Source organism: Calcarisporiella thermophila (assembly GCF_041956535.1).
Source record: "Calcarisporiella thermophila strain CBS 279.70 unplaced genomic scaffold VTP21scaffold_21, whole genome shotgun sequence".
Taxonomy (NCBI): Eukaryota; Fungi; Calcarisporiellomycota; class Calcarisporiellomycetes; order Calcarisporiellales; family Calcarisporiellaceae; genus Calcarisporiella; species Calcarisporiella thermophila.
Window position 1 is genome coordinate 303,516 of NW_027192211.1, and position 16,913 is coordinate 320,428.

The 16,913-nt window shown below is 48.8% G+C and overlaps 10 protein-coding genes across 10 annotated transcripts; 3 read left to right on the forward strand and 7 right to left on the reverse strand.

The window, feature by feature from the left end:
- Positions 1–273: 273 nt before the first annotated feature.
- VTP21DRAFT_5192 (uncharacterized protein) lies at positions 274–1,181 on the reverse strand (the record flags this gene model as incomplete). The annotated part of the gene is made up of 3 exons (XM_069395686.1): positions 274–425; positions 532–667; positions 1,002–1,181. The coding sequence occupies 3 exons, from the start codon at positions 1,179–1,181 to the stop codon at positions 274–276; spliced, it is 468 nt and encodes a 155-aa protein (XP_069248266.1).
- A 166-nt stretch (positions 1,182–1,347) lies between these two features.
- Positions 1,348–3,430, forward strand: VTP21DRAFT_5193 (uncharacterized protein; the record flags this gene model as incomplete). Its single annotated transcript, XM_069395687.1, has 9 exons — positions 1,348–1,434; positions 1,504–1,641; positions 1,739–1,822; positions 1,909–2,016; positions 2,083–2,232; positions 2,298–2,396; positions 2,504–2,596; positions 2,684–3,314; positions 3,417–3,430. The coding sequence occupies 9 exons, from the start codon at positions 1,348–1,350 to the stop codon at positions 3,428–3,430; spliced, it is 1,404 nt and encodes a 467-aa protein (XP_069248267.1).
- A 1,228-nt stretch (positions 3,431–4,658) lies between these two features.
- VTP21DRAFT_5194 (uncharacterized protein) lies at positions 4,659–5,732 on the forward strand (the record flags this gene model as incomplete). The annotated part of the gene is made up of 4 exons (XM_069395688.1): positions 4,659–5,301; positions 5,363–5,404; positions 5,467–5,592; positions 5,659–5,732. 4 exons carry the CDS (start codon positions 4,659–4,661, stop codon positions 5,730–5,732), a joined length of 885 nt encoding a protein of 294 aa, XP_069248268.1.
- Positions 5,733–5,954: 222 nt separating this feature from the next.
- Positions 5,955–6,332, reverse strand: VTP21DRAFT_5195 (uncharacterized protein; the record flags this gene model as incomplete). The annotated part of the gene is made up of 2 exons (XM_069395689.1): positions 5,955–6,131; positions 6,195–6,332. 2 exons carry the CDS (start codon positions 6,330–6,332, stop codon positions 5,955–5,957), a joined length of 315 nt encoding a protein of 104 aa, XP_069248269.1.
- An 871-nt stretch (positions 6,333–7,203) lies between these two features.
- VTP21DRAFT_5196 (uncharacterized protein) lies at positions 7,204–9,880 on the reverse strand (the record flags this gene model as incomplete). Its single annotated transcript, XM_069395690.1, has 10 exons — positions 7,204–7,236; positions 7,343–7,876; positions 7,948–8,294; positions 8,363–8,368; positions 8,449–8,506; positions 8,585–8,650; positions 8,737–8,877; positions 8,954–9,340; positions 9,440–9,672; positions 9,859–9,880. 10 exons carry the CDS (start codon positions 9,878–9,880, stop codon positions 7,204–7,206), a joined length of 1,827 nt encoding a protein of 608 aa, XP_069248270.1.
- Positions 9,881–10,098: 218 nt separating this feature from the next.
- On the forward strand, positions 10,099–11,170 carry VTP21DRAFT_5197 (uncharacterized protein; the record flags this gene model as incomplete). Its single annotated transcript, XM_069395691.1, has 6 exons — positions 10,099–10,146; positions 10,215–10,254; positions 10,429–10,458; positions 10,521–10,760; positions 10,842–10,966; positions 11,036–11,170. 6 exons carry the CDS (start codon positions 10,099–10,101, stop codon positions 11,168–11,170), a joined length of 618 nt encoding a protein of 205 aa, XP_069248271.1.
- Positions 11,171–11,355: 185 nt separating this feature from the next.
- On the reverse strand, positions 11,356–12,022 carry VTP21DRAFT_5198 (40S ribosomal protein eS26; the record flags this gene model as incomplete). The annotated part of the gene is made up of 2 exons (XM_069395692.1): positions 11,356–11,712; positions 12,020–12,022. 2 exons carry the CDS (start codon positions 12,020–12,022, stop codon positions 11,356–11,358), a joined length of 360 nt encoding a protein of 119 aa, XP_069248272.1.
- Positions 12,023–12,428: 406 nt separating this feature from the next.
- On the reverse strand, positions 12,429–12,792 carry VTP21DRAFT_5199 (uncharacterized protein; the record flags this gene model as incomplete). The annotated part of the gene is made up of 2 exons (XM_069395693.1): positions 12,429–12,573; positions 12,704–12,792. 2 exons carry the CDS (start codon positions 12,790–12,792, stop codon positions 12,429–12,431), a joined length of 234 nt encoding a protein of 77 aa, XP_069248273.1.
- Positions 12,793–13,406: 614 nt separating this feature from the next.
- Positions 13,407–14,360, reverse strand: VTP21DRAFT_5200 (uncharacterized protein; the record flags this gene model as incomplete). The annotated part of the gene is made up of 1 exon (XM_069395696.1): positions 13,407–14,360. One exon carries the CDS (start codon positions 14,358–14,360, stop codon positions 13,407–13,409), a length of 954 nt encoding a protein of 317 aa, XP_069248274.1.
- Positions 14,361–14,731: 371 nt separating this feature from the next.
- Positions 14,732–16,393, reverse strand: VTP21DRAFT_5201 (uncharacterized protein; the record flags this gene model as incomplete). Its single annotated transcript, XM_069395697.1, has 6 exons — positions 14,732–14,972; positions 15,070–15,617; positions 15,691–15,797; positions 15,863–15,952; positions 16,019–16,087; positions 16,153–16,393. The coding sequence occupies 6 exons, from the start codon at positions 16,391–16,393 to the stop codon at positions 14,732–14,734; spliced, it is 1,296 nt and encodes a 431-aa protein (XP_069248275.1).
- Positions 16,394–16,913: the final 520 nt, after the last annotated feature.

A 16,913-nucleotide genomic window follows, 5' to 3' on the forward strand; every position in this document is an offset into this window, starting at 1 on the left:
GTGAGGAAAGGAGATGGGGGAAGGGATGGTCATTTGGGATGGAATGCGGGGGGGGATCAGAGGCGGCAGACCTGCAGTCATAGAGCAATTTTGGGGAAGGCAGCCAAGGGATGTAATTAAATAAACCGATTTCAGCGGACTAAAAAAGCGGGAGGAAAAAGTTCCCACGTCTCGTGTGTTTGGGCTGTCAAAAATAAACGGTGAAAATAAGGAAAAAAAGAAAATGCGACCCGCCCGCAGCACATTCCAAGTCCCACGCGACTCGCGGAAAATTTAGAGTTGCCCAAGATCTCCCCCGCCCGCCCACCCAAGCTCCCTAAGCAGATCTCCCGCTCCTCCACCCAGCGGCCGGCATCTTGGCTCCCGCCTCCACGGTTGCCCTCCCGCCGCCGTGATTTGCCCAAGTAGGTTTGGTGCCACGACACCTGTGTTTGTAGATCGTGTTTCAGACATCCGCGTGCAAAGCAACAACACGCGCCCCAACGGAAAGGGGCCGGCAGTAGCGGTTTGAATGGAACGAGCGGCTCCAACCCTGGCCTTCGTCCGCTGCGCTATTGCAAGCGGCCGGCCCATGCACCCAGTTGGCCGCGGCGCATCCCCCCGGCCACCACCCGAAACGGCCGACTAGAGCCCGTGTGCAGAGCCGAGCGCCCGGCGGTAAGATTCTCTGACACCGTCATGCAATCCGCATGGTTCGTTGGTTGGGTTTGTTTGCCTTTCAGATTAAGCAACCTAAAGACAGGAGCCAGCGCAAAAGCGGGGGGAGGCGGCGACGCCGTGAGCCTATTTCAATCCGGTTCCAAACTTGGCGATGTCGGATTGGATTCGGACAGCGGCCGTCGGAGTTGAGTGGCGGGTAGGAGCTCAGGAGCTCGGATTGAATTGGCCGTTACGTCTTTTCCTACTCGACGCGCTGCTGTTTGGCCGCGAAAATAAAACGCGCTCTCTACCGAATACCATCTGCAACTAATTAATCCAGATTTCGACGCGTCATTACGTACCAAGCGGATGAACAGGCTTCTTGATGACTTCACGGGCATGAAGCTGTCCTCGATCGAGGAGGAGGCCTCTCCATCACCTCCTCCCCATGGCCAGCCCCCGCTCTCCGCGGGATCCAACGTGACATCGTCGGCATCCTCAAAACCCTCAAGCTCGGAGCCGTCTCGCACAGGATCTGCCATCCCGCCTAAGCAGCTGGAATCGGATCCTGCTACAAAGCGCAAATGTGATGTGACACAGATCTGTAGTTATCATTCTCAATCATCTTTCCCATTTTGGTCGATATGGTGCTTGACCTATATATACATTTTTCTTTCTGTATATACCATCCCCCCCACCACAGACTTTATGCAGTATTATTTCGACTGGCTGCACTATATCCACACGCGTAAACTAAGAACGGAACAGTACAAAGAAGAATTGCGGAAATCGAACGTGAGTAACGCTTGCAAAAATGGTTGATTTCTGTTCTTGACGACGTGCTCCCGATATTTCTCTGCATAGCTCTCCATCGAGGAAATGACGGAAAAGTGGAAAGAGTTCTGCGGGAATGAGTCCGCCATGCTACGGAAGCGAAGGACAAGGACCCGTGCCAACGATTTTCATATATTGACGCAGGTCGGCCAGGGTGGATATGGGGCTGTAAGTGCTATTCTTTTGAGCTCTTTTTGTTCCCTTCCGTGCCGCTCACCAGCATGCTTGCGGTAATCTCTGTTTGTGCCTATCGCGCACGTCACAGGTATATCTGGCGCGCAAGACGGATACCAGCGAAGTTTGTGCGCTCAAGAAAATGAGCAAAAAGTTGCTTCAAAAACTTAACGAGGCAAGAATTGTCCCCATGGACGAATCTCTCTAACGCTGCCGGATATCTAACCGCGTCTTGCCCTCTCTCTCGCTTTACCTACCTAGATTGATCACATTCTCACGGAGAGAGATGTTCTGACGGCCGCGAACTCGCCTTGGCTCGTAAAGCTACTCTATTCTTTCCAAGATGTGGAGCATGTCTACCTCGCCATGGTAAGATGCAGATCATCTCTTCACCCTTCACTGTGTATGGGCTTCAATTCTTGGCTATGTTGAAAGGAATATGTCCCGGGAGGTGACATGCGAACCCTCCTCAATAATAGTGGAATCCTCCGAGAGGAACACACGCGCTTTTACGTTGCAGAGATGTTCATGTGCGTCAATGCATTGCATCAGCTAGGATTTTTGCATCGCGACTTGAAGCCTGAAGTGGGTTCCCCTCCTGTCCTCCTGTTGCATTCCATCCAGTTTGGCTAAAATGGACCCTCTTGCAGAATTTCTTAATTGACTATAGTGGACACCTCAAGCTGACGGATTTCGGGCTCTCAAAGGGCTCCTTAAGCTCCAAACACCTTAGCACACTTCGCTCAAAGGTTCGTATATGGTCGATCTCTTTCCTACCACCATTTTGGTTTTGCAGTGACTCCATTTGCTCATCGACGCTTGCTTACCTCTTTTTATCTTCCTCAAACTTTTGCAGTTTGAAGCCATCAAGAACCAGAAGTTGATCTATCGCTCCTCAATCGAGCGACGCAACATTCACACCATCCGGAGAGCAGAAAACGTGACTTGGGTAGAGTGTTTTCTGATCTGTCGACCTCTCTTATTCCAGCCCCCTCCCCATTAAACCTCCTCCCATCATCTCCATTGCTGTGGTTAGGCTTATTCGCTGGTGGGGTCTCCCGATTACATGGCTCCTGAAATTCTCGGAAAAGACGGCTACGATTACGCGGTTGACTATTGGTCCATAGGCTGCATCATGTATGAGTTCTTGGCAGGGTTCCCCCCGTTCAGTGCTCCCACCATGGACGAGGTGTGGTTGAATGTCTATCGGTGGCAGGAGGTACTGGAGCGCCCCGTCTACACCCGCCCCGAGGACCTCGAATTTAATCTCACCGACGTAGCATGGGATCTGATCACACGGCTGATCACAGCGCGTGACCGGCGTCTCGCCTCCATTGCCGAGGTGCAGATCCACCCGTTCTTCGCCGGGTGGCATTTCCCCCGGATGCGGGAGGAGGTGCTTCCGCCTTTTGTGCCGCAGCTCGACTCCGAGTTTGACACATCCTACTTCGACGACTTCTCCAATCCACAGCACATGGCGATGTACAAGGAGGTGAACGATAAGAAGGAGAAGCTGGAGGCTCAGCTGAAGAGCGAGCCGGTCAGAGACGCCGTGCCAAGAAATGCCTTTGTTGGCTTCACTTTCCGACATAAGCAGGCGTCACAGTTGCTGGACGGCGTTGCGAAGCGCGAATACGTTAACAGTAGCGATGAGAGCAGCTACTACCGTGAGTCTCCTTCTTAGCATAAGCATTCCATGGGGAACGCAGAAGAGGGGGAGGAAGCGGAAGTGCTCTCCCCCTCTTATTCTGATGCATTTTGTCTATTAGGTACCATGTTCTAAAGATCCGACTACCGCTCCACAACCTGCACGAAACTCTATTCATTCATTCATATTAAACCTCCTTCTCAGTATTTCTACATCTCACATACAGTATAATATCTCTATATCTCTATCTATCTTTAATGGGTTTATTACCAAACAGTGGCCAAGTGGTTGGCTGCGGATGACCTTTCTGGCGGTTGTTTTTTTTTCTTTGTGGTTGAGTGAGAAAAAGTGATGGCCCTGTCTTAGACCTAACTTAATGGTACTCATCTCCCTGCACCCTCCATGCTTGAGCCACTAGCATGAACAATAAATTTTCTGCGGACTCTTTTTTTCCCTGCATGGGATCGCTTGCAGAACCGTGTCGCCTTCACTCTTACCGTATAAAACAGGTGATGACCGATGGTAAAAGAAACCCATTTATCTTTACAGCAGTAGTAGCTGTCAACATGAAATTCCTTGAGCATTTTCGAATTAGGGGCGACCAATGTGCTTAATGAGTATTGTATCTATTCGCGATTCTAATACAGAAGGATAACACCGGCAGGGAATCCCCCTCCAAAAAAAAAATCCTACGTTGACCAATGGGATCATTTGGCTATCTTTCTGGAAATCCACGCTTTAATAGATGATGCACCAGTATTACGTACTCTACACGGGAAGGTGCTAGACGGGCCACTTTACTGTACCTGGCCGGATTTTCAGTATGATTCTCCTAAGGAGGAGGATCCAAGAGGAAAAGCACTTTAGCTTCGATTAGTCTAGTGCTATCATTCACACGGCCAAGGTGGAAGTGGAGAGATGGAGTGGAGAGATTTCTATGCCCTAAGCGATGTTGGGGGAACTTCTATTGGGGGTGGGCCGAGCTTTTTGGAATGACTCTTGGCAAGAGGACAAGATTTAATCGAAAGCTGCAAAGCAAACCCAGCTTACGCCTGCGACGGAGAGTCGTAGGCGAAGTATGCACATGTATTCTGCAAAAAGTCATGCTAGGGTGGACTCTGCGGAGCCCTGGGACCTTGTCGCTCGCCAATCTCCTCTTTACTAACCGAGTCTTCTAGAAAACACAGCTCAGACAAATCGGAGCTGAAATTCCAACCAAGACACCCAAGACCTTCTTCTATTTAGAGAAAATGCCTACCTGCCAAGAGCCTGACAAGAAAAATTCTTGGAGTGGATATATAAAATTTAATCAACCAGTATACGGCTAGGGAAAAAAATAACAGACATGCAAAATTCAACTAGTATGGCCTCCCCCGCTTCACAAGAGCCGCCTCAACCACCAGCTCACTTGTCAAGCTATGAAACCTCAGGACCAAACCAGACACAAGAGATTGAGCCACCTAGCACCGCACATGAACCAGCCCTGCCCGAGTCATTGGCTGAGGTCGAGGTCCAGCATGATCCAGTTGAGAGCCTGTACGCCATGTTCCCTGAGCTTGACCGCGAAGTGATCCAGGACGTGCTTCTTGGAAGCTGTAAAGGCGATATGCAACGGGCAGCAGAGCTGCTGCTCTCTCTTACAGACCCAGAGGCGTATCAGGGGGAATCATCCATGGCGAGAAGAGATAGAGATGTAAGCCCGTCCTCGAGCGCCAGGGAAGCAGGGCGACGTGACAGTCCTCAACCATCGGACTGGAATCGCACCGAGCAAACCCCCCCGCCGATCACGGTGACCCAGGTCTCCGGCGATCATGATGCTACAAATTCCCACTATCAGACAAGCACTCCGGCCGACCAGCTCCGTGGGGACGAGGAGCTAGCATTCCGATTGATGCAAGAAGAGCAGGAGCGGATATACCAATCGATACGTTACTCATCTGCCTCCTCGCCGCAACGCCAACAACGGCCCAACCATCAGGGGCCAGCCTATGGGCTCGATAATCAAGGTAAGCGAATGCCGAAGCAATCAGCTTGGAGTGAAGAGTGCTTGACATTCCGACGATTTAGATGGCTCGCAGCTAAGGGAGCGGATCACAGCGGCCACAGAGAGTAAGCCAACCTCCCATGGGCGGCGCAAAAGCATGGGTTATTAATCCATTGTTCTTCAATAGGTACAAAAAAGAGGTTCAGGGAGTGGTACGGGAAAATAAGCAATCGCCCGGTACCCAAGCAGGCATCGGACGGAGCCCAGGGGCAGCCGAGTGTAGTGCTGCATGTGCAGCATGATGATCGGCCAGGTACGATCTGTCTGTTTGTTATTGGTATCCGTTTCCTTTCCTCTTATCTTTCTTCATGGTCAATAGTGGATCGCCGTTGGGCAACCACCCCTGTGCAAAGCACTACACTCATAGATCCAGCCTACACGCCTCGGGAATAGCCGGTTTGACCATTAGGGGAGAAATATTCATACTCGTTTTATCCTTATTCACCCTATTCTTTATTGCAAATGTATATTTTTTTTTCGTTTTCTACAACCGTGTAATTCATACCACATAAGACTATCTTAGTAACCGCGAAAGCAACAATAAATTCCTTAAAGGTCGCTAGTCAACGGTAAGGTAGAGTAGAGCCACAAGAGGTTAAAGGGGCGTGGGAGAGCTCAAACGGACTCGGCGCGTTGCTCCCGCCCTTGTTCACGCTTTCGTTCTTCCAGCGCACACTGCATATTTTTGATCTGCTTGTTGCTCAGCAGCTGCGCGATTGTGTTGCGACTCAAGTCAAAAGAGACTCTGCGATTATGTTTCTGGAACGGGGGATTTGTAATAGCGGGGGACATCTAGCAATAGACAAATGGCTTGAGTCTCTAGAGATGGATGCAATTAGCCATTTGGAAAATCACCTCGTGCGGCGTGCAGGTGGTGTTAGGAAATTCGCCTATACGACCCTTGCCTTCGTATGTACTCTGAGCACGCCATGGGATTAATGGAGAAAAAAAAAAATCATGGTCAGTCTGTGTCCAGATGACGGTGACCATCATTCATGTCATGCCTTACCCTTCTTGATGAACTCTTGGAACGTCTTTTTCTTGCCATGTAAAGCTGTCAGCTCCAACAATTCCATTCACACTCTATCTTAGTCGCAAAACGGGAGGCTTCGATATAGAGCCCTCAGTCAATTGTTAAGGATAACAATGGTGAGGGGAGGATATAAAATCAAAGGAGGGGGGGAGGGCAGGTGCAAAAGGTTTCTGATGTTCTTTGAGATGGTGTCGGCTTGGAAGAGAGCGAGAGGGGATTGGCAATCACTTTTGGCAATGACTTTCAAGAGGAAAGAAGTGCCAGAAAAATCTCGATTTTTATTGAGTATGGAGGGTTGCTGCACCACGTCTCGTGATCTCTCTCGTATCTTACGTTTTTTCCAAATACGTTTTCGAAGCCAAAATAGAAAACACTAAACGCGATTAAATTGCGACTTGCGTCTTCGTGGAATCATGAAAATAAAACATGGGCAACCACCACCGATGGCGACGCCAGCTAAAGCGTCAGGCTGCAGTGATCAGCACCAAGAAAGACTGGTTTCCTCTAGGGCCCCGGGGTGATCCAATGTTTCTTCTCCATGAGCTTAATGACGAATTAACCCTCGCTTATCCGGAGCTTATGTAGCATAAGATAGGGTCAGGATATTTAGAGTTGGGCGTGTAACCTTTCCCCAAGCAGCTCGCCATTTCCAAGCCTGCTTTCAAAAACGCATCCTTGAATGGCCATTTTGCTCAGGGTGTTTCATCCTCCCCTCTCCTCCCCCTCTCTCATATCAGATGTGGATATTTTGTTTTATTGTATACCAAGAATTTTATGGTTTAAAAGTAGGTGTAAGAGAGGAGGGAAAAGAAAAGAGACTCAAAGGAATATTTACACTAGCTCTGTATCCTCCAAATATCGATACTGGGACGGCGATGAGGTCGGAAGCCGGGGGGGGGGGAAAAGAAAGCAAGGCGGGGGACCATTAGCAGAAACCCAATGGGAGCAGAGCGAAACCAAGAATACATACCTCAAATCGGAATTCGGACTTCTTGCGCTGGCACCAGGCCCCCTCGTAGTCGAAGTAGATGTACGTGCCCTCCTCATACTCGTCTGTGATCGCGCGAGGCTCCTCGTGGCGCTGGAACCATGTGAGGTACTTTTTGTGGAACCGCCACGATTGCCGTTTCAGTTCCCGGGCCGCGAGATACTGCTGATACGTCCCTGCCTGGTAGTAGAAGATGAAGAAGATGGTGTCGATATCTAGCCGTTCGAATAATGCCGGGTGATGGGGTAGAGGTTGTTGTGGGTAATGCGCGGGGGTGGGGTAAGGGTTGCGTGGAATGTAGTGGCGGGGGCGCTCCATATCGAGAAGGTCCGGCAGGCAGGCAAGGCTTGTCTCCAGCATCGCATGTAAAAATTCGCGGTCATCACGGTGCTGTTGGGATTGCTCCTTGGTTGCTTCGAAAGGCGCAACCAGGTCCTTGAGCGATGGTGGCAGCTTGGTCTCGATCTCGGCGGCCGGAGACTCCCTGGAGTCCTCTGCGGGCGATAATGCGGACTCCTGCAGATGGAAACACAAATATGGAGATGAGAGGCTACTGAGCTCACCAACATACCCGCGTTTATACATACCTGCTTCCCGGCCTGATCGTCGGACGGCTGCTCGTGTAAATCCCCGACTGGAGATGCGGTCAAGTCTCGTGAAGCAGGCGACATCGCTTGCCTTGAATCTACCTCCTCAGACTCGGTTGTGGGAACAGAGACTTTTTCTCTTGTGGCCGATTCGGATTTCGGCGAGGTGGGCAGAGCAGCGGAGGGAATGGAGTGAAAAGCCGGAGGTGATGTCGCAGAGGGAGTAGAGTAGAGCTGTTGGGGCTGCTGGGATGGAACAGGCTCCTGTTGCGACGTCGGTTTTGGCATAATAGCTGCGCGTTGAATGGGGAGGGCTGTCTTTGCAGGGGATTGCGGAATCGGCATACCTAAGGAAAATAAGAGGACGAGTTTAAATAAAGCCAAAAAAAAGCCCTTGGGTTCAAGATATATGTACTGGTCTCTATGATGTCGGAGTGAATAATCGCAAAACAAAATGGATCAGTAAAACGGTAGCCTTTAGAAAGTCATCCACGAACTTACTTCTTTGCGGCGCTGGAGGTTGTTTCGAAATTTTTGCTGGCTGTGCCGGTGGTGTGAGCTAATGCATTATTTGGTACAAAATCAATTTTTCCACCGCATACATAGATACACTTAGTGAATTATTAAAAGGGCTTACCTCCTCTGGTTCTTTGACTCGTTTATGCGGTGATATACTTTCTGCACCAGCCTCATCCTTTGCCCTCTAGATAATGAGTGATGGAAGTGGGGAGGGGAGAAGCATTGCTTAGATAATATTGAGCAAAAAGAAAACAAGTGATCCTAGCCAACCTCTTTAGTCGTTCGTGAATCGTCTGTGGCGCTATCATCTTTGCTTCCGGCATACTCGTCGTTCATTATTCCATAGAGTGCTTCTTCCTCCTCGAGCTCTAGATCATTGTATATATCTTCGTCCTCGATGAAATCATCCTCCTAGACGTGGGGCGGTATGTCAATTGGCCATTCATGCAGGCAAAATACATAAAACGAATCAAAGCTGGGCCCATACCTGATTGCTTTCTACATAATACCGCACATCTTCTTGTAATGGAGTCACTCTATCCACCGGGATCCTGTCGTTTTCCAGCAACCGTAATATTAACTCCAGTCGACTTGTGTGCCATTTATGTCGCTCAATCAGATGGTCTATCTCGGCCAGACGCTCCATCTTGGAGTTGTCCTTACGTCCTTTCCTCGCTGCAATCTGAAGCGTTTCCATCTCGGCCTCTAGAGTCTCGATTTGCAGACCCAAATCCTCGACGCTCTGTGTGATCCATGCGCAGCAATCCACCTTCTCTTTCTCCTTGGGATCTAGTTTGGCCATCTGGAGCAGCCCCTCTTTTGAATATGCCTTCGTTTTCATCTCCTTCTCGCAGGCCTTGAACTTCTCCATTTGCTATTTGGAAATAAACAAACCAAATCCCGTCAAATCTCGATCTCGGAGCCTAAATGCTCTCTACTGTCAGGCATAAATAAGAGAGGACAGCAATCGCACCTGTTCTATCAGCTTGCGGTTTTCTGTTAATTGGCTTTTGTCCTTGATCTCATTGGAGGCTATCCAGGTTCTGATTTGGTCGCGTAATCTTTGTAGCTTCTTGATTTCCTTTTTCAGATCGGCCTCGAACTTCTCCTTCTGATTTGCATTGGTTGCTGTCTGGATTTTATCAAAGATCTCCTCGAACGTTTCGACCCCCTCGGAAACCTTTTTCAGTACACGATCGATTTCGGCTATTGTTCGCGATGGATGAGCAGAAAGCAGAAGAGTTAGTAATGAGTTGGGACGGGTCTCTCATTATTTTATATCCATTTTCATCAGAATATGGGTGTTTTGAATCTCCTGGTAAAATACCAAGTCATCGAGCGTAACCTCTCCCCTTCCCTCGATTTTCCCTTTTAGTCACCCTACACACTTACTCTGTAATTTTCTGTTTGCCATTGCAGGCTATTTTCAAAATTAAAATAAAACTTTGAAAAAACGGGAGTGATGAATTGCAAACTTATTAAAAAAAGTTTTGATGAGCTATTTCGAATGGTTCAGCGAGGCGCAGCAATATAAATTGGCCGTCACGGGGTACAAGGTTGGGTGTACGCGTTCTAAATTGGCCATATTCTCTCTTTTGACTTTATTAATCATTGTGGAAACTTTTGGTTGCCATGTCTTCAGAAGCCATTGCTGTGGGAGGTGGCTATGTAGTGCAACGGGTAGGATGGATTCTTTGTATTTTGGAAGTAAACTCCTATCACTTATCTCCTTCATAATTGTTTCTTAGGTCGTCCCTGATGACAATAACTGTCTCTTCCGATCAGTAGGTATGAGAAAATGGCCCATTTTATTATAGATTGATATACAATTTCATTCAAACTTCTTTTTTTTTAATATTTATGATATCAATCGGCACAGGGTAGTGACTTGAGACAAACGGCAGTGCCTATTATTTTGACTGCTCTAATGATGCTGTCTTTATAGATATGTCTTGGAGCAAGATCCTAGTGTAGTGGCAAAGCTGAGAAAGCGTGGGTACAATTCTGGCATTAACAATACTATTAATTTACACAGCCATTTGAACTGTCAATAGTTGTTGCTGATTGCATTCGCAAAGATACCGACACATACTCCGAAGCCTTTCTCGGAAAACCAGTAGAGGAGTATTGCAACTGGATTATGAAGGAGAGCTGGGGCGGCGCAATCGAACTGAGCATTTTATCCAAGGTTTATGGTGTCGAAATTGCGAGCATTGACATCCAGACTGGGCGGGTGGATCGTTTTGGAGAAGGGGAATATGCCCAGCGTGTCATATTGCTGTATAGTGGAATTCGTAAGTATACCCCACCGCTTTTCTATGCCTCTCTTTTTGTATTTCGATACCACTGTGTGTTGTGTATAAACGATTTTGTAGATTATGATGCTGTGGCAATGACCCCCGATCCGAACGCTCCTAGGGAGTTTGATCAGACACAGTTTGAGGTCAGCGATGACGCGGTGCTCCCTGCTGCGCTGCAGCTCGCCGCTCGCCTCCGAGAGGTTAGCATTCTCGCATCCATTTTTTCCTATTCAACCAGAGACTAATATGCCATGTATTGGACATGACAGAAGAGGCAGTACACCGACCTTGCCAACTTCACGCTTCGGTGTTCCGTCTGCCAGACTGGATTGCGCGGCCAAAAGGAGGCGACTCAACACGCGCTCCAGACAGGGCATGCAAGTTTCGAGGAATACCTATCTTAGTCAGCTTGAGACTATTGCGTTATCTTTTATATTTTTATTCATTTTTTTTTCTTTCCCATTAACTGCACAAATAATAGAAAGTATAATAACGTATTTTTTTTTTTTGCTTCCGTAAGACGGCAATAGATTTAAATGTTTTTGATATTTTTTTTATTTCCCTTTATTTTCAAACAACAAATGCATCTCTACGCAGAGGCTTTCTGTGTAGCGGGGTTCACCTTCTTGCCGTCCTTGTTGAAGCGGAATCGTGGAGGAGGGTTGCGATCCCGACGGCCCTCGCGAGAACGAACGCGCACGATATGGGCGTGGATGGCGCAAGAGACGCAGTAGTGGAGCTTGACATACAGCTTGGGGAGGGCGTACTCCTGGTAGATGGAAGCCTCGGTGATATCACGGACGGCAGCGGATTCGACCATGTTGCGCACGGTGAAGCGCTTGATCGCCTTGTCTTTGGGAACGCAGCGAGCACAGTTGGAGCAGCGGACGGGCTTAACGTGGCCACGGCCGTGCTTATTACGTCCATTGTTGCGGCGCTTGGTCGTCTATTAATCAAGAGACATTAGTTGACCGATTCACTGATGGTGGAAGAAAAAGAAAATCTAGGGTGGAGTTTCTCGGCACATGAAAGAGACAGAAAATCGCAGGTTATGAAGATTTTCATCATCGGAATCAGCTCCGCTAATTCCGAGTAAAACCCTGTCTCCCTCTGATTGCATCATGGTTGATCATGGAGAACAAGTCCATCACTTCATGATCCCGTTCACCATCGAAATATCCACTCCATAGTGCCAAACAACATCCCCGCTGTGCCAGTAATGATGGATGGATGGAAACAGATAGATTACTCACCATGATGGTATTTTCCGCACTCCTTGTCGATAAACGGAATTAAATGGGGGAGGGATTGGAAAAGAGGAGGAAAAGAAGAAATGGCCGAATCTCCTCCGCCTTTGAAATCGGCTATCACTGAAACTTATCTGAAACTTGTAATCCATCCATCTTTACCTGTAGACGTGAAGAAAAAGAGGCAGAATGGCATGCAGAGTGCTATAATTCTTTTGGACTACGGGCTGACTTTTTCACAATGCGTTTGAATGGCTAACATTTCTCATCGATAGTCTCCAAGATTCCACACATCCATTACGAAGGTATAGTTATAATGATAAAAAAAAACAATTTCTATTGAAATAAAAGCTCCACTTCATCTCCAGCTCCTTTCACAACACATCAAAAAAAAAAAGCTGAAACAAAGAATAGATTACTCCTGCTTCTCCTCATCATTCCAGTAGGCTCCTAGAACGGGGATTTGGCTAAGGACATCTCTACGCACTACAGGCACGTCTGAGAGGAAGAAGCCAGCACCGAGAGCAAGAGCTGCACCCCAGCCGGCAAGAGTAGGGGTTCTAGAAAAGAAAAGATAATTAGAAAAAAGCACTACTACGGCCACAATTCGGATTGGGCATTAGTCGTGTTGAGATGGACTAGATCGATGACCGATCTTTTGATGTCAACTCTTCTACATTCAACACCTACACTCTAATGAATTTCTCGGGAGTCACACCAAGGAAGTTGAACTGGTGAGGTACGTTGCGGGGGATACGAGCATACGTTGGTTGGGCCATGGCGGTTTGAGGAATGTGTGCGACGAATTGGATTTTTTTTTTTTGTTTTCGTCGTAGAAAGGCATATGTTTATGACTGGGGGTCGAGAGAATTGTGTGACGTCATCAGAAGCCGATACAATTTCAATGGATGTTCAATAGATATAGTCTCTTGTATTAAGCAGGAAGTAGTTATGGCACTCCCTCACACTACGTTTTCTATCTTCCTTACCCATGTGGGGAACCGATATCAAATAGTTCAATCTGATTATGATCCATAAGATATAGGAAATTAGCTTCATTGCATTCGCTTCAACGCGGCCCATATATCTTCGACTCCTCCTGTTGCGTCTATTTCCGAGCGATTTCATGTATAGCCCTAGAGGGCTACATGCCAACATCAACCAAGAAGATACCACACTTCATTCACGGCCAAAAAAATACGCCCTTTATTTATTTCAACAACAGTTGATATACGAAGTCATGCGTAAAAAAAATTTCGTACAAGTATAATAATAAAACATATTAATGACTTTTGGTTCGCTTTTGTTCACAAGTATATATACCACTCTTAGTATCACTTTAACAACCACACATTTTTGCATTCGATATATATATATATTAGTATATGGCAGATCAATGGACCCCCACCGCTCTCGGCATATGGCCGTTGTGCGACATGAAGCTGCTCGAGTTCAGGCGGCTGCGGTACACGTCCAACTGCTGCTGCATATACTGCGCCATTTCTTGCACCACAGGCTTGGCTTCCTCCCGTATGATGCCTACGATGTTGGAGGCGCGTCGCGCCATGCTGACATCCTCGCGCTGCCACTCACGGGTGGCGTGCGAGGCACCGCGTTTTGCACGCTCCAGCAGAGGGTCGATACGGGATCGCCAGCTCTCAGGAAGCCGAGCGTAGTTTTCGCGAACACGGCTGAGGGCCAGCTCCTGGTACTGCATGCGCCTTTTGTCGACCCGAACATAGACCCGATGAGTGACCACCAGAGGAAGGCGGGCGCCACGCACTATTGCGCGGGTCTTTTTGTCCTTTTGCTGTTGTTGTTGCTGCTGCTGCTGCTGTTGCTGGCGTTGACGTTTGTTGCCACCGCGCTGCGCTGGCCTCTGTCCTTCACTTGCTTCCTTTTCCTCCAGCGGGGGCAGATACTCATCCACCATGCGCTCCGCCCATTCAACAAGGCCTTCCACCCGCTGCTCCACAGCCTCCACCGGCTTCAGAGCCGTCCTCCTCATCTCTTCCACCACGGTTCGGGTAGGGCGTTTCACGATGGGAAATTTCTTCTCCACCTCCTGCAGCCCTTTTGTTGCGTACTCATCCACGGCCACAAGCTGGGAATGGAAGCGCTGTTCTACGGGGCTTGCAAGCCTGGTTAGATAGTCTGTGGAGACCTCGAGGATGCGGCGCGAGTAGGGGTTGGAGTTCGTGTAGCTTTGGATGGTTTGTAAACTGTCATGCACGAGTGGAAGATTGGTTAGGCGCCGGATGAAGGTGTAGCGGTTTCGCGCGGGCTGCGTCCCATTGGCATTGGGTGCCACGGTTTCAGGAGAGGATTTGTCTTGGATTTTCGCCATAGAGGGAGGAGGACTTTCTTTCAATTCCCGCAGGAGAGATGAGATGAATATTAGAGAATTGGTAAAGAGAGGGAGTGCTAGAGTAAAAGTCGGATGACCAGGGGAGAGAACACGAGAGAAAACGCAAATGCGGGGAAAAGCGAGGGGGAAGGGGGGGGAAGGGAGAAAACTGAGAGATAAGGAGATATGTGCAGAGAGAAGTGAAAAAAATTTTTTGTTCAAGTTGGCCCGAAAAGGAATTAATTAATCGCATATGATAAAGAGATAAAACATATCTTTAGATTAATAAGTTAATTAAATAGTAAGAGAGATTGGGGTCCAATCCTTTCCGTTTTTCCCCAAGTGCAACATGACTCAGGGGGGGGGGAGTTTCAAGCAGAGTAGGTTGGCGGCTGGTGGTACTCAGGAGGGTCCTCAGAGTTGTCGTAGGCGGGGAGGGGAAGCACCTCTGCCTCATCCGTCGAGCGCAGAAATCTTGGTCGCTGATCATTCCCAGTACGGGACGAGACCAGATTCGCGTCTTCCTCTTGAGTGGTGCAGATTGCGATAGGGATATTGAAGCTAACCTTTTTGCTCAGCGAGAGCAGGCTGCCCAAAAACTTCAGCTCGATTCTGAATGAAAGTAAGCAGACAGAAGCAAAGAATCTTCAGTAAAGCGCCCCGGGAGCGAGGGCAAGCTCGACTAGGGCGAAATGGAGGGGATCCTTACGCTAGAGAATACCGGACTGCAAGATAGGGCGTGATGATCTCGTCCTCGCCGGCTTCATCCGCCGCAGCCGCCACCAGCGACTCCTCCGGGGTGGAGGCCTCATGCTGAAACTTGCCGAACGAAGGCGTAGCGTCGGACGGGAGCTGGAAGGTGATGGTGATCGGGTCGGACGGGTCCCCAAAGGCCCCTCCCACGACATCCACCTGCCTTAGGATAGCTTCCTCACGGCTCACGAAGTTGGTGCTCTGCCCGTTGATTTGCAAGTGCCGCATCAGGCAGGCTTTGATCTTGGTCGGCGGAGTGCGGGGCTTCTCGGTGAAGGTAAGGCAGATCGGAAGCAGGTCTCCGGGGAGGTAAGCCATGCGCGGCAGGGATGCCTCCACCGAGAATCCCGGCAGGCCCCGTTTCATAACGACCGGAGAGTTCAGCCAGCTTGGTGTGGGGATGAGGGGGAAAATGGTAACGTTGCAGAGGGAGGAGTCTATGTTGGTCAGGCCGGGGCGCTCAAGAGTTGCTTGGATCTTGTACTCTACCTGATAGTATCTATGCTGAAATAGAGCGGTTTTATTTTCTCGTTAACTAGCCCAAAGCTCGCCCAATATCAACCGGGGGATCTCATACTTCAAAGGGCGGAGGGTAGTTCACGTTGGGTAATTGCAGCGCAAAAGGGAACTCATGTTTACCGGGGGCAAGTGTTCCCCAATCTTCGAGAGGCGAGGTGGGAATTGCTGAATAAACAAACATACTTAATGAACATGCATTCCAGGGATGCCAATTGAGCCATTCAAATCACCTGTTCCCCATGGATAGGTCTGTACTCGAAACAGGGTTCCCTTCTTCATTCCATACGAAGCGAGGTTATTTTGAAGCATGAAGGCGTGCTCTAGTATGAACCAAACCAATTCAAGCGAATAAGCGCAACCCTCGTATAATCTCTAAACGGCATTACCATAGCCATAGAAGGATATCTTCAATCCTCGTGCTCTGAGCTCCTTTGGAATGTCAAGGGTCACCACTCCTGTTCGATACAAGCACGCTAATTAGAATTGAGCTAGTCAATGGAAGGCTCGGTCGCCGAATTACCCTGGATCAATTGGAGAGGGTAGAACACCGGGGCTTCGCCGTAATCGTCGGAAAGAGCAACCGCGAAGGAATTTATTACTGTCATTGCAAGCAAAGGCAGAGAGAGGAAAATAAGAGCGAGTGCGAGTGGAGTTGAACCTGTGAATCGCAACTCTATTCCACAGAGGCGTGATGAGATAGATTGAGTCTCCGCACAAATAAACCCGCCCGAGTGTTCGACCGAGTCATTGTTGCGCTTCATGCTGTTGTCGCTTTTTAGCAACTTCGCCCGGTAACCGTGCCCCTAAAGTCAGCCACAGGACAAAGGCGAACAGTAAACCGAGGCCGGTAGAGGAGTGGCTCAGGGACAAAAAGCCGCCGGGCTCCATCGATCGATACAAGTGACGGCTGTGATCTTGGCTGCCATGTGCCCAAATATCCAATCAAGCTCGGATACGCGGTGTGGGGAGAAGGTCAAAGCCAGATGATGCGCACCGGGTGGCTTAAAGAAGAAGGGGCATCGCCGGGGAGCAATAAGGGCCGGCCCTACACGAAAAATCCTTAGCGAAGAGGCTGTATAGAATAGAATTTAATAATGTCATGGAGCACCTGGTTCCTTTCAATCTAACCTTAGATGAGCGAGGAAGCAGCTGTCCGCTTTTACGTCTCCAATTCTGCGCTGTTACCATGCTTGGATGGAATTAGTAGAAATTTTCTACATTCACAGCCACAGTGACGTCGACCCTTTGTTCCTAATCTTTTCTCCTGAAGTCATTGAATTG